Here is a 13976-nt window from a genome sequence, read left to right on the forward strand (position 1 = left end):
ACCCGGATCTCCTGCAGGTTGTGGAAGTTGTTCCCCACCCTGACGGAGATCTTGCTCGGCGTGTAGCTCTCGTCTGATTTGTAGTCGGCGTAGATACACAACATCTTCACGGTCGTCCTCCGCCTGAACCAATCACACGCACCCAACCACGTCACCCACGGCAACCACAGAAGGACACTTCAAACACAACTTTATTAACACATTCTACAGGGCCAGGACGGTCGATCCCAATGCCGTGACTCTGATACCGGTTCCTGGACAACATCAACTTTGATAAAATCTTAAAATTAAATGTCAGTTGGTCGTGCGTGAGCGTGAGCCCGTCTCCTAGCAACTGTAATCCGAGTGTTACCTGAACTGGATGTTGACCAGGTGTGGCTGGGACCCGTCGGACTGCCAGTACGTCTCCAGGTTATCGTCCCTCAGCTGATCAACGCCGAAACCTGGAGCCGAGGAGCAGAGGTCAGAAAACGGCACGCACACATGCACTCACGCACACACACACACACACACACACGCATATATATATATATATATACACACACATACTCACTCATACACTTACAGAGACACACACATGCATACACACACACAGAAACACGCTCGCACGCACACAGAGAGACACACATATATATATACACATACACACATACACACACACACACACATACACAGAAACACATACAGAGACACACACCATGCATGCACACGCGCTCACACACACGCGCACGCACTCAGAGAGACACACATATACACTCACTCATACACTTAAAGAGACACACATCCATACAGACACACACAGAAACAAACTCACAGACACACACCATGCATACACACAGAAACACACTCAGAGACACACAATGCATACACACAAAGAGACACAGACACACACTATGCATACACACAAAGAGACACATACATGTACACAGACAGACACACTGAGCACATACACACAGACAGAGATACACACACCTTGCATACACACACACTCACTAACAGATTACATGCTCTGTTACTGTAATTGAGTCGCTTTGATGTGTAGTCTCTACTGTTTTAAGTACTTTTACTTAAATATGTTTTGTTTGAAATATTTCAATTTAACCCGTTAACAAGTTTTAAAAAAACGTCAACAAACTGGATATAAAGACTAAGTGGGTTAATAACAGTCTGGAAAATTAACAAAATGACATAATTTAAGGGTAATGCAGCCCTTAAACCCAGAACAAGACAGCACGTGTCACTTTAAGATAACACACGATACTGATCAAATCCCAATATCGATTAAAAGCCCCAACTTTCATCAAAGTAACAGCACTTATATTAGCATATTTTAACGCTGTCCACCTCTGCACACTACAGTAGGTTTGGGGCTGACCCGGTTTACAGGAGGAGAGGGACCACACCGCCTGGGACCCGATCTCCCGGACCGTGCCGGTCCGCTCCAGCTGCTTCGGATCGGCGCCGGGGGGGGTCTTGGTCGGGGTGGCCATCTTTAACCACAAAGAAAGACACAAACACAAGTTCAGCAAAAACATAATCTGGCATTTTCTCAGAATTGAGCAACATTAGCGCCAAACTCCCTTTAAAAAGTCTATAATTTTGACGTAAACTTGAATATTAAAAGGTGTAAATGTACGACAGAGTCAGAGTAAAGTGTTTATAAAACAATGATGCATCCAAAGCGAAATTCGGCAAACAAGTGACACATCTAGTGGCATCCTATTTACGTAACAGCTACATTTTTGGCAAAATATGTGGTCAATATAATCAGGGCTATTTACATGAGAGGGCATTAAACATAGTGATTTGTTAAAATGAATTAAAACGTGCAACAACGTTTAAATATTACGTCATTAGTTATTTTATCCACGCTACAATGTCAATGCCAAACTACATTCAAATTTTCAACATTTTGACGTTTATGTGTACATTATACGCGTTAAGTAATGTCAGAATACAAGTTAAGAGCTTTTGAGTTTCAAAAGGTACTTTGGGGTTAATTCGGCATCCAAGTGACACATCTGGTGGCATCTTATTTAACTAAAAGCTACATTTTGGGTAAAAAAAATGTGGTTAACATAATCAGGGCTATTTGAAGGAGAGGGCATTAAACATAGTGATTTGTTAAACTGATTTAAAACGTTGCAATATTAAGTTTTTAGTTATTTTATCCGTGCTAAAATGTCAAAGTCAGTACCGCAATAGCAAACTCCATTCACATTTTGAACATTTTGACGTTTATGTGTACATTATAAGTGTTAAGTAATGCCAGAATACAAGTTACGAGCTTTAGAATCTCATAAGGTACTTTGGGGTTAATTCGGCGTCCAAGTGACACATCTGGTAGCATCTTATTTTTGGAAAAAGTGCAATAAGTGCCAAATATGTGGTAAATACAATCGTGGCTATTTCAAGGATGGAAGCTCAGTGAACATCAAACATAGTGATAAGTTAAACTCATTTTAAAAGTTGACCACTACGTGTTAATAATAGGTCATTAGTTGTTTTTATAATATTAATGCAATATCAATATGCGCGTAAATAATTAACGAACGTTTTAACGCAGTTTAGTGCTGAGCTCTGGTTAGCCGTTAGCAGCTACTTTTCCTCGACTGTTAGACCGTCTCAAAGCCCCTAAAACTTAGCTTACGATGTAAATATAAGTAAAACGTACAAGTAGGGTAGCACAAGTCTTCAATAGTGCGTGTCAGTGCATCAGGCGAGGCCGCTGGACACACATTAAAATTAAAATCCGCTTTGTTTTGCTCTCGCTGCCGCCAGGCCACTTCGAATCTCCCACTTTTGTGCGTCGCGTCCGAGCTACGTCACAAGCACCGACCGAGTCGCGTTCTGTTTGCGTTGCTCCCGCCATCTTTCCAGCCGGCTTCCAGGAGAGGAACACGTTGCTGGGAAAAAAAAATTAAGTTTCACGCGCAATTAATTGTCTCTAAACGTCTTTTCTCGTCGGTTTTCTTTCAAGCACGGTAACCGGAGCCAAACAGGGGTGAGTTCTTAACTTATCGGTCCCGATTTGGGGCCTTTTCTGGGGTTGTGTTGCCTTAAAAACGAGCGTTGTTCCCCAACCGACCAGCTGTCAAAGTGCTGGGCCTCCGTTGCTAACGGCGTAGAACGTGAAGCTAACCGCTAGCTAACCGCTAACTAGCTGTTCGTAGCTAGCTAGCGGTTAGCTTAACGCTATTGTCAAGTGTAATATTAGGGTTTTAACCGCTCATTCAGCGTACTTTAATATAAAGGTAGAGTTGATTGGTGGTTTTCAACACAGCTGCTGTTACTGGCATAGCTGTCCCCGAAAAAAAGACTACGAGTTATCTTGAAACGTGACCAAAAAGGATGGTGCGCCAAACTCCGTTCAATAATGTTTGAATTAAAGTTGTTCGTGCCTAACAGCACAAATAGACACGTGCACGGTCCCAATTCTGTGTTTTGTCAACATGTCTGATCTGTTGATGATTTCGGGCATATGAATGATGGCTGATCGGCACATTATTTAAGGGTAATCCAATTTTTGGGGCTCGCCACCGCCCGTCACGTTGCGAATCAGAGTTCTGATGTTGCAGATAGAACAGCTGACTGACCTTTACTTTGTGTTTCATTTATGTTTTATTTGATGGTGAATGTTCCCGGCACACACACACTGGACACCACTGACTAGTTAAATGTCTCGAAACACGCAAAACACAAGCCATGTACGTTGAGTGGCGAGGCAACAGTAAAAGGCCAGACTTTTAAACGGAGTCTGGTGTGACTCACTATCGTTAAAAACACTGCAAACCGCAAACTTCACTGGTTTGCTGCAGCTTCATTTACGGCAATTCGCCCTCCTGGGACCCGGAATTAAAAAACACAGGATCCGCATTAAGTGTGGTTGCAGGACCGAGCAGGTAGGGGCTGGTTCAGGGCAGCGGACTGTAGTGGACTGTAGAGGATCTGGGTTAGCAGCCCATTGTTAAAGCCAAAGGCTTTGCGTTTTTGTTCCAAAATTGAATGTGTTGCTTCAGCAGAGTGGGTTCGGGCCTGAACACTGTCCTCTACATTTAGATCTCTTGCGTTGGCTTTTGTACTTGAATTTTATATTTATATATAGATGATGGATAGATGGACTTTATTAATCCCAAACTGGGAAATTACTCTTAGAGCAGCAAGTTACAGGGACGTACACACATGCTCACACACACACACACACTCACACACACATACTGAAAATACAAGAAATCTACTAGTAGTAATAAACAAGATAACAAATAAGATCCATGGTCCCCCCTGCTACTGTCGGGTTTAGGGTTAATGTCTGCTTTTCTAACTCAAACATTAGGTATAATTTCCTATAAATGAGGTTTATTGACCATAAATTCCAAAAATAACTGTAAAACTAAAGTTAATAAGTTAGTGTTACGTAGTGTTGTTAAATGTCCAAAAAAAGTGGCAAACATTGGAAAAAAGCGTCAACAAAAGTGTTGATTTTCTATTTTGATGGGAAGAAAACACGAAGGTAAAAGTACTGACCTCCGACCTTGAGGGTAGAAGTAGTTCCAACCCTTCAGTCCAACTGAGTCTTTGTGGTGGTTTCAGCTCCTCGGGTGCCAGCCTCCGTCGTCCCGCCCCCCCCACCCCACCCGCCCCCCCCATCATGGCGGATAAAAACACCAGGATCGCCATCGTCAACCACGACAAATGCAAACCTAAGAAATGCCGCCAGGAGTGCAAGAAGAGCTGCCCGGTGGTCCGCATGGGTGAGTGGTCCTCCAGTCCGCATCAGACCCCCACAGGCTGACACTGGACACCAGACACTAACCTGGGGGGGGTGTGTGTCTCTGTCTGTCTCTGTGTGGGTGTGTGTGTCTGTGTGTCTCTGTCTGTGTGTTTGTGCGTGTGTCTCTGTGTGTGTGGGTGTGTGTGTCTGTCTGTCTGTGTGTGTGTGACTGCATGCGTGACTGCGTATGTGACTGTGCGTGCGGGACTGTGTTTGCGTGCGTGTGTGTGTGTTTGTGTCTGTCTCTCTGTGCGTGCGTGACTGTGTGTGTGACTGTGTGTCTGTCTGTGCGTGTGTGTGTGTTTGTGTCTGTCTCTCTGTGCGTGCGTGTGTGTGTGACTGTGTGTGTGCGTGCGTGTGTGTGCGTGACTGTGTTTCTGTCTGTCTGTCTCTGCGTGTGTGTGTGTGTGTGTGTGTGCGTGTATGTGGGTGTGTGTGACTGTGTGTCTGTCTGTGTGTGCGTGTGTGTGTGTAGGTAAGCTGTGTATCGAGGTGACTCCCCAGAGTAAGATCGTCTGGATCTCTGAGTCTCTGTGTATAGGCTGCGGCATCTGCATCAAGGTAACAACACCTGAACTCACCTTCACACTACATTTGTAAAAATAATATTTATAATAATATATATTTATTAAAATATACATTTTCTGTGATTATTGCTCTTTTATGACATTTTTTGGCATATTTTTCATTCAGCAGTCAGTAATCAGAAAATATTACATGTATGAATGTCTGTGTATATGTACATGTATGTGTGTCTGTATTTGTACATGTACATGAAAATGTATCTATGTGTGTATATGTACATGTATGTGTGTCTGTATTTGTACATGTACATGAAAATGTATCTATGTGTGTATATGTACATGAACATATATGCATGTGGATATGTACTTGAACATGTATGTGTATATGTATATGTACATAAACATGTATGTATGTATGTCTTTGTGAATGAACGTGTATGTATACATATTGTATATGTTTGGTGTTTTATGATACCTCTGTTTTTATATTTTATTTGTTAGTTGTGTTGCTTAGCAACCTTGTTTTAAGTCCGTCTGTCCTTTTGCCGTTTTAGAAATGTCCGTTCGGAGCGCTGTCGATCGTCAACCTGCCGAGCAACCTGGAGAAGGAAACTACACACCGATACTGCGCCAACTCCTTCAAACTGCACCGGTACGTGTGTGTGTGTGTGTGTGTGTGTGTGTGTGTGTGTGTGTGTGTGTGTGTGTGTGTGGGTCGACGCTGACGAGATTGTTTCACCTTTTCTTCAGAAGCGTGAAGACTAATCACAATATTATGGTGTAAAAACAGCAAATTTCGCCTTGTTTTTTAGATCTTTGATTCCCTTTTAATTTAAAGTAAAATTTAACAAAAAAACACACATTTTTGTTGCAGGGTTGGGCGGTGATACGGTAAACCGCGGGGTCAGTTTCAATATGTCGTTAAAAATATGCAATGCACTTATATAGGAGACGAGTATTAAATATTAAATATGACTTATATATAATAATATATTAATATAATCTGTTGTCTTCCAGTCAACCAGGACTTTCTGGTCATTCTTTCAACATTATTATCGCTTTTTCCGACATTTTTGTCACCTTTTCAATGCTGTGGGTGCTCGTTTTTTTTATGTTTTTGTCATATTTTTGGGATATTTGTATTGTCGACTTATTACAAAGGCACATTTTTTGTTCCAAATCTCGTTTTTTCTACTGAAAACAGGTCAAATGTGAGTGAGAGAGAGAGAGAGAGAGTTTTTCCTACACTGCTGCACTTTATATCTGGTTAGTTTGAGACCTTAATGCCAGTTTTTCTTTATTATGCGTGTCTGTGTGTCTTTCTGTCTGTGTGTGTGTGTGTGTGTGTGTGTGTGCGCAGACTGCCGATCCCCCGGCCCGGTGAGGTTCTGGGGCTGGTGGGGACCAACGGTATCGGCAAGTCCACGGCTCTGAAGATCCTGGCCGGGAAACAGAAGCCCAACCTGGGTCGGTTCGATGTGAGTCTCCTAACGTCTCCGCCCAGAACCCGAGTCACGTTTCGGTAACGCCGATCAGATTTGGGGGTCGCTGCGCCGCTGAGATAAGACGACGAACGGGTGGAGCTGCTCACGGCAGCTGGTTGTCTCCATAACAACCATCAAAGGAAGAGCTTTGTTTTAGGAGTGTGCAAAAAAAACAAAATCCAATTATTTTGAATCGATTCAAAACCGTTTTTACTTGTTTTGTACTGCCGTTGATACTACCACATGGTAAAAGTAACTACCTAGTAACTAGTAGCCTACGTGGACAGACGCTGAATTTCAAATTTGAGAATGGATTTTGAATTGAATCGTGCACCCCTACTTCAAAAAATCCAGTTTTCGCTTGTACAGTAAATACAGTACCCTAAAAGTTGGACTTTTCTGGAAAAAACACCCAATTTTTAATGAATAACCCATGCTTGGAAAGGGATCTTAATGCCTTAATTAAATAGGAAAATCCAACATTTCAGGACAGCGATTTTCTTAGTGAATGAAAAATGTTTCATAAATAAATAAATGTTCTTCTTTAAATTAGAGGGTGGTAAAGTACACCCCCCCCCCCCCCCCCCCCCCCCCCCCCCCCCTATGTTAAATTCCCATAGAAGCAGGTTTTTATTATCAAAGGCCAGTTATTACATGGATCAGGATACTATGCATCCTCATAAAGTCCCCCCCCCCCCTATCATCACACACCCTTCACCATACCTAGAGATCGCGGCATGGTGTTATTCCATGTATGGTGGAGGGTATGTGATGATAGGGGGGGGGGGACATACTATGCATATTCATGCATACTATGCATATGCATCCTGATCCATGTAATAACTGGCCTTTAATATTAAAATACCTGCCTGCCTCTATGGGAATTTGTTTGTTTATTTATGGAAATTAAGATCATTTTCCTATTTTTTTAAAATTATTTTTTTATTCCTCTTTTTAAGTCAACTTCCGCGTGGGTTCCTAGACTCATGAGCAGCACTCTACATAGAGGCTTTAGTCCTCAATGCAGCGGGCCCAGGTTTGACTCCGCCCTGTGGCCCTTTGGTGCATGTCATTCCCTCTCTCTCTCCCTCTCCCCCCTTTCTTAACTCCAGCTGTCCTGTAAACGCCTAAAAATGCACAAAAAAATATTCTAAGAGAAAAGTTTAGCACTAAAGCTTTAACGCGACTTGAACAATCAGTGCTACTTATTTCACAGACTCAGTTAAATCAGGATTGGTTTTGCGGATCAGCGTCAGTGCTGGGGGGGTCGAGATGAATCGCTAATTTGGACAAGCGATGAGCCCCAAAGTCCCCTCCTTCCCTCGGTGTGTGCGCTGGGAAACACGTTGTCTTTGTTCATATGTTGACTTGCACGCGACTGTGTTTCCTCTCCCAGAATCCTCCAGACTGGCAGGAGATCTTGACCTACTTCAGAGGGTCCGAGCTGCAGAACTACTTCACCAAAATCCTGGAGGACGACCTGCGGGCCATCGTCAAGCCGCAGTACGTGGACCAGATCCCCAAAACTGTCAAGGTAATCCGGTTATAACACATCTAGAGTAGACTAGATTAGAGGAGACTTCATTCCTCTCACAGCGGGGAAATCCTCTCATTACAGCAGCGTTTTCTACTATAAAAATAAGAAGTACGAGGGGTGGAAATCACCGGACGGCTTCCGATACGATATCACGATATTTATGCCACGATACGATGTTATTGCAATTTTAAACATATTGGAATATTCTGCAATGTATTGCAATTTATAACCTTTTTTTCCAACATTTTGTTCATCTCACTTCAATGTTACTGCTGCAGAAGGGGACAAAGTGACCAACACATACTGCATATAATATATAATAAAAGATCCATACCATAAAATATTGCTATACTATGCAGTATCAATGCCCCCCCCACCCCCACCACCCCCCTAGTCTTAATTAGCTTTGTAGCAACTCATTTGGCGCCAATGTAACGAACGTTCATTAATATCAAAAAGTCACGCGGTAAAGCTTTAAGTTTTGAGCTTTTTGAGTCTTTTTTTATTTATTTATCTTCTCTAGCTTTTCCAACGTTTCAGACACACACACGGTGATAATAAAGGTCTTAAATGGTGTTAAAAAGAGATGAAAACCAACTAAAAAAAGACGCCAACTGACCACAGACAACCAAAACTACCCCGAAGAAAAACAACAATGACCAAAAAAAGACTGCAAAGAGACAAAAGATCCATACCCAGCGCCTGTGTATCGATACAGTATTACCGCTGAAAATATCGCGATACCATGCTGTATAGTATATATACTATGCTAGTATACTATATACTATGCTATATATATCAAGTACTGTACCTAAGTACAGCAGATTGATGCTGATTCCTCCTTTTTCTCCACTACATTCATTGTAACTGCTGTAGATGTTTTGATTTTACTTGTTAAATATGACGCAGTGTTGTAGATTAAAGGCCCCTCGTACGCCCACTGGGGCGTTACTATGGATCAAGTCCCGCCCTACGAAGCCGCTCGATTGGTTGCTTTGGGGGTCATATTTTACATTGTACTTTTTTTTAAACCCCCTGCAGCTACTCTGAGGACCCACTAGGGGTCCCGGACCCCCTGTTGAACATCTCTGTTCTCATAAGATAGATATATAGATAGAGATATATATATATATCTATATCTATATCTCTATCTATCTATCTTCTGGGGCCTTGAAGACTTCACCATTTAAAACTGTGGAGAGAATCCATTTTTGCATAATGAGTACTTTTACTTTTGATACCTTAAAGTAAATGTTTGCTGGTAATACTTCACCCTTTTACTGAATTTGAATTCTTTAACTTGCAACGGAGTATTTTTACAGATCTTAAGGTTCTTGAGTCTTTCTCCCGCCACTGATCTTGGTGCTGTTTGGATCATTTTGGGTTCAGTGGTTTTGGACTGAGTGTAGTTCCTCTTGTCTGCCTGCAGGGGTCCGTGGGATCCATCCTGAGCAGGAAAGACGACACAGACACACAGACCATAGTCTGTGCCCAGCTAGGTAACGCGCACACACACACACACACACACACACACACACACACGCACACGCGCACACACACGCACACACACAAAATGAAACTAATTTCAAAATAAAACACCCAGGTTTGTGCTGATTTTGGCCTTTGGTCTTGATTTCTAAGCGAGATTCACTCACTCACTTTCTCTCTTTCTCTCATTTATTCACTCACTATCTCTCATTCCCTCACTTACACTCTCTTTCTCTCACTCACTTACCCTCACTCACTCACTTTCTCTCTCTCTCACTCACTCTCTTTTTCTCTCTCTCACTTACTCTCTCTTTCTCTCACTCACTCACGTACTCTCTCTCTTTCTCTCACTCACTCTCACTCACTTACTCTCTCTCTTTCTCTCACTCACTCACTCTCTCTCTTTCTCTCACTCACTCTCACTCACTTACTCTCTTTCTTTCTCTCACTCACTCACTTACTCTCTCTTTCTCTCACTCTTTTCCTCACTTACACTCTTTCTCTCACTCTCTCTTTCTCTCACTCACTCTCACTCACTTACTCTCTTTCTTTCTCTCACTCACTCACTCACTTACTCTCTCTCTTTCTCTCACTCATTCCCTCACTTACCCTCACTCACTCACTTACTCTCTCACTCACTCACTCTCTTTCTCTCACTTACTCTCTCTCTTTCTCTCACTCATTCCCTCACTTACACTCACTCACTCACTTTCTCTCTCTCACTCACTTACTCTTTCTTTGTCTCACTCACTCTCTCATTCACTCACACTCTGAATCAATGAGGAACAGAACCCATCTGGTCTGCTGGGCGGGGGCACCGGTTCACACGTTATACCGGTTCACATTTTCATTATGATTCATTTTTAAGACACCGCCGCACAACGTTGAGAACGGTACGCCGCGCGGCACCGTTTCAGACGGGGACCCTTTATGATGTAACACCAGTGGTGCGACTTGGAGGTGTGGTCCTGGTAAACTGTCCTGGTGAAGATCGAGAGGACAGACATCGAATGTTCTGAGATCGAAGCTGGAGAACATGATGACACAGGAGAGCTTGTGCCAAAAAAGGGAGCCGTGTCTGTTGTTTTTGGAGTTGTTTTGGTTTTAAAACCTTGTGCTAACTGTACTCGTCGCGCTAACGTTAGTCGGCCATGCTAACGTTAAGACGTGTCACCTCAAGCATGCAGCAGACTTTCTTTTTTCCACTGACTTTTTCCTCTAGTGCCGACGTTAACGTCTGACCAGCGTGATTGTTTATAGTTTGATTAATATGTCGACAAATCCCGACAATAAGAAGGCAAAAACGTTGCTTTGTCCACGTCTGCGTTGTGATTGGCTGTTTTTCTGTCCTTGTTGCCGGGCAGATCTGAGTCACCTGCGAGAGAGGAACGTGGAGGATCTGTCCGGAGGAGAGCTGCAGAGGTTCGCCTGCGCCGTCGTCTGCATCCAGAGGGCAGACATGTGAGGAAACCAGCCCGAGCCGCCAGTCCCGGACTATATCATCTCAACAGAAACACGCAGGCTGACGTTGTGCTTGTCTCTCTCCTCAGTTTCATGTTCGATGAACCGTCCAGTTACCTGGACGTGAAACAGAGGCTGAAGGCCGCCATCACCATCCGCTCGCTCATCACCCCGGACAGGTGACCCTCTTCATTCACTTCAGTCTCAAAGTACTTGTGAGGTATTTTCACAGTGTGGTACTTAGACTTCTCTTTATTGATCCTTTTTGGAGGAAATTGAAAATTCCAGCAGCAGTTTTAGCAAGAAAAAAGAAATAAAAACGTAGATAAAAAAGACAGCAAAATAACAGTAATAATAATAATTACAACAACAATAAGAACATTTGTCAAATAAACAAAGAAAAGACCATAAATTATTATTAAAATGTAAGTGTTGAGTCCAGTGTTAAAGTGACCAGGTGTGCATGTCTGTATGTATGCATGTTTGTAATATTTATATTATGTATACTTATGCATTTTCTTCCCCATTGTTTAACTGGACACGCACTGACAAAATACAACTAATTTCAAAATAAAACACCCAGATTTGTGCAGAAGAAAACGTTCTCTCAGGTCCGATCCTGTGGCTTTATTTTTCATGTCTCTGTTGGGGAGTCTGAGGGTCCCATAAAGCTGTAAAAATGTCTCGTTGAGACATTGAGGTCACCCAGATAGCTCAGTTGGGAGATCGGGTGCCCATATATGGAGGTTTACTCCTCGACGCAGCATCCCCGGGTTCGACTCCGACCCGCGGCCCTTTGCTGCATGTCATTTCCCACCTCTATTCCCTTTCAAATCTTACCCTGCCCTGTCAATTAAAGGCCTAAAAAGCCCGAAAAATAATCTTTGAAAAATAAAATAAAATGTCTCATTGAAAAGAATGACTTTTTATAAAAGTTTACTTTCACAAAAATGTTATTTACACAATGAGATTTTTGATCAAATAGTCTCCAGAAATTACTTAATGACTTTGTGGGTAACGGCTGATTATAGACCAGCTACAGCTGTCTGGTATGACGTCATCACTTTACTGTAACAGAGCCTGTAAAACAAGGTAAAGACAACACTTACCATAGTACTATTTAGTTATCTAGTCTCATATCGCCATATTGATACATCAATATAATAATAATAATAATAATAATACATTTTATTTAAAGGCGCCTTTCTCGGCACTCAAGGACGCCGCAAAAGGAATTCATATATTAAAACCAGCAAAACAAATACTATACAATACTATACAACAGCAAAACAACGGAACAGGCAGGGCAACAGACATTTCGGTGGAATAAGCAGTTTTAAACAGATATGTTTTTAGTTGAGACTTGAAACGGGATCGAATGAATCGATGTTTCTGAGTGGGGGGGTAATAAGTTCCCGAGATGGGGAGCAGAGCAGCCGAATGCTATATATTCCCTATATATTCTAGATATATATTCTAGATATATATTCCCTATATATTCTCCAGCCTTACTGTTAGGTTGCTAATCTTCCTCCACGCCATGGTTGTGCGTTGCAGGTACATCATCGTGGTGGAGCACGATCTCAGCGTGTTGGACTACCTGTCGGACTTCATCTGCTGCCTGTACGGCGTCCCCAGCGCCTACGGAGTCGTCACCATGCCCTTCAGCGTCAGAGAGGGTACAACTCACACCAACCAACCCCCAAATCAACCAACCCCCAAATCAACATAATCATGTATTCTTTATGATTATCATATAATAGAGGGGCAACACCTGTAGTTCCAAACTCATCCTGCAGGGTTAATTGTTAGTTATTTGCCCAAAATCACTAGAAATGTAACTGTAGCAAGCATCAAGACCACCTTAGTCCAGTCCAAGACCAGGACTAGTCGAGGTCCAAGTCAAGACCAAGTCCAAAGAAGTCTGAGTCCAAGATCAGGACTAGTCGAGTCCAAGAAATGACCAAGTCCAGGACAGAAAAAAGGTCTTATGCATGACAGTATCAAGACAATCATTTTTGGTTTTTACTTTCCCTCCAATATTATTATCAACATCATAAGACACCTGGACTCGGTCCAGACCAGAAGCCATATTGGGCAAGACCAGTGGCCGAGGCAAGTCCGAGTCCAAATACTAGCGAGTCCGAGACCATAGCAAAACGGTCTTGAGTCCGGACTCAAGTCCAAGACCTGAATCGAGTACTACAGCCTTAGCAAGCATCTCACTGTCCCTAACCTATCCTCATTTAAATGAGATCTTTAGACACTACAAAACGCCTGGAAGTCCAAAGAGTCGTTGCTATGGAGATGATGGTGGGGTTTTTCTAAGGTGTTCATTAAGTCTCGGTGTGCCTAATGTGCCACAACATGGGTTACCTCTTACTTTCAGGTATCAACATCTTCCTGGACGGGTACGTTCCCACGGAGAACCTCAGGTTTCGTGAGACCTCGTTGGTCTTCAAGGTGGCCGAGACGGCCAATGAGGAGGAGGTGAAGAGACTCCGACACTACCAGGTCTGTTCAGGTCCTCTGGTTCTAGACCTCTGCTGCCAACACTTTCTCCTCTTCCTCCCTCTCATTCATCACCATCTCTGGCTGAATTTAAAGGTCCCATGACATGGTCTCTTTGGGTGCTTTTATATAGACCTTAGTGGTCCCTAATACTGTATCTGAAGTCTCTTTATAAAGACCTTAGTGGTCCCTAATACTGG

The 13976-nt window shown here is 42.8% G+C and overlaps 2 protein-coding genes across 2 annotated transcripts in view; one reads left to right on the plus strand and one right to left on the minus strand.

Annotated features, from left to right (window-relative positions):
* anapc10 (anaphase promoting complex subunit 10) overlaps positions 1–2812 on the minus strand; it is a 3553-nt gene extending 741 nt beyond the window's left edge. Inside the window, exons 1-4 of the mRNA XM_034857326.1 lie at positions 2675–2812; positions 1376–1490; positions 353–443; positions 3–123 (exon numbers count right to left, since the gene is read on the minus strand). Of these exons, the coding sequence (XP_034713217.1) occupies positions 3–123; positions 353–443; positions 1376–1490 (327 nt within the window). The 5' untranslated portion in view covers positions 2675–2812. The remainder of the gene's footprint in view (positions 1–2; positions 124–352; positions 444–1375; positions 1491–2674) is intronic.
* A 70-nt stretch (positions 2813–2882) lies between these two features.
* The window catches only part of abce1 (ATP-binding cassette, sub-family E (OABP), member 1), a 15061-nt gene continuing 3967 nt past the window's right edge, over positions 2883–13976 (plus strand). The window contains exons 1-11 of the mRNA XM_034901089.1: positions 2883–3004; positions 4591–4751; positions 5247–5332; positions 5850–5947; positions 6656–6773; positions 8176–8313; positions 9746–9815; positions 11169–11265; positions 11355–11444; positions 12823–12944; positions 13655–13779. Coding sequence (XP_034756980.1) covers positions 4649–4751; positions 5247–5332; positions 5850–5947; positions 6656–6773; positions 8176–8313; positions 9746–9815; positions 11169–11265; positions 11355–11444; positions 12823–12944; positions 13655–13779 — 1047 coding nt within the window. The 5' untranslated portion in view covers positions 2883–3004; positions 4591–4648. The remainder of the gene's footprint in view (positions 3005–4590; positions 4752–5246; positions 5333–5849; positions 5948–6655; positions 6774–8175; positions 8314–9745; positions 9816–11168; positions 11266–11354; positions 11445–12822; positions 12945–13654; positions 13780–13976) is intronic.

The sequence above is a fragment of the Etheostoma cragini genome, chromosome 19 (genome assembly GCF_013103735.1).
Source record: "Etheostoma cragini isolate CJK2018 chromosome 19, CSU_Ecrag_1.0, whole genome shotgun sequence".
Classification (NCBI taxonomy): Eukaryota; Metazoa; Chordata; class Actinopteri; order Perciformes; family Percidae; genus Etheostoma; species Etheostoma cragini.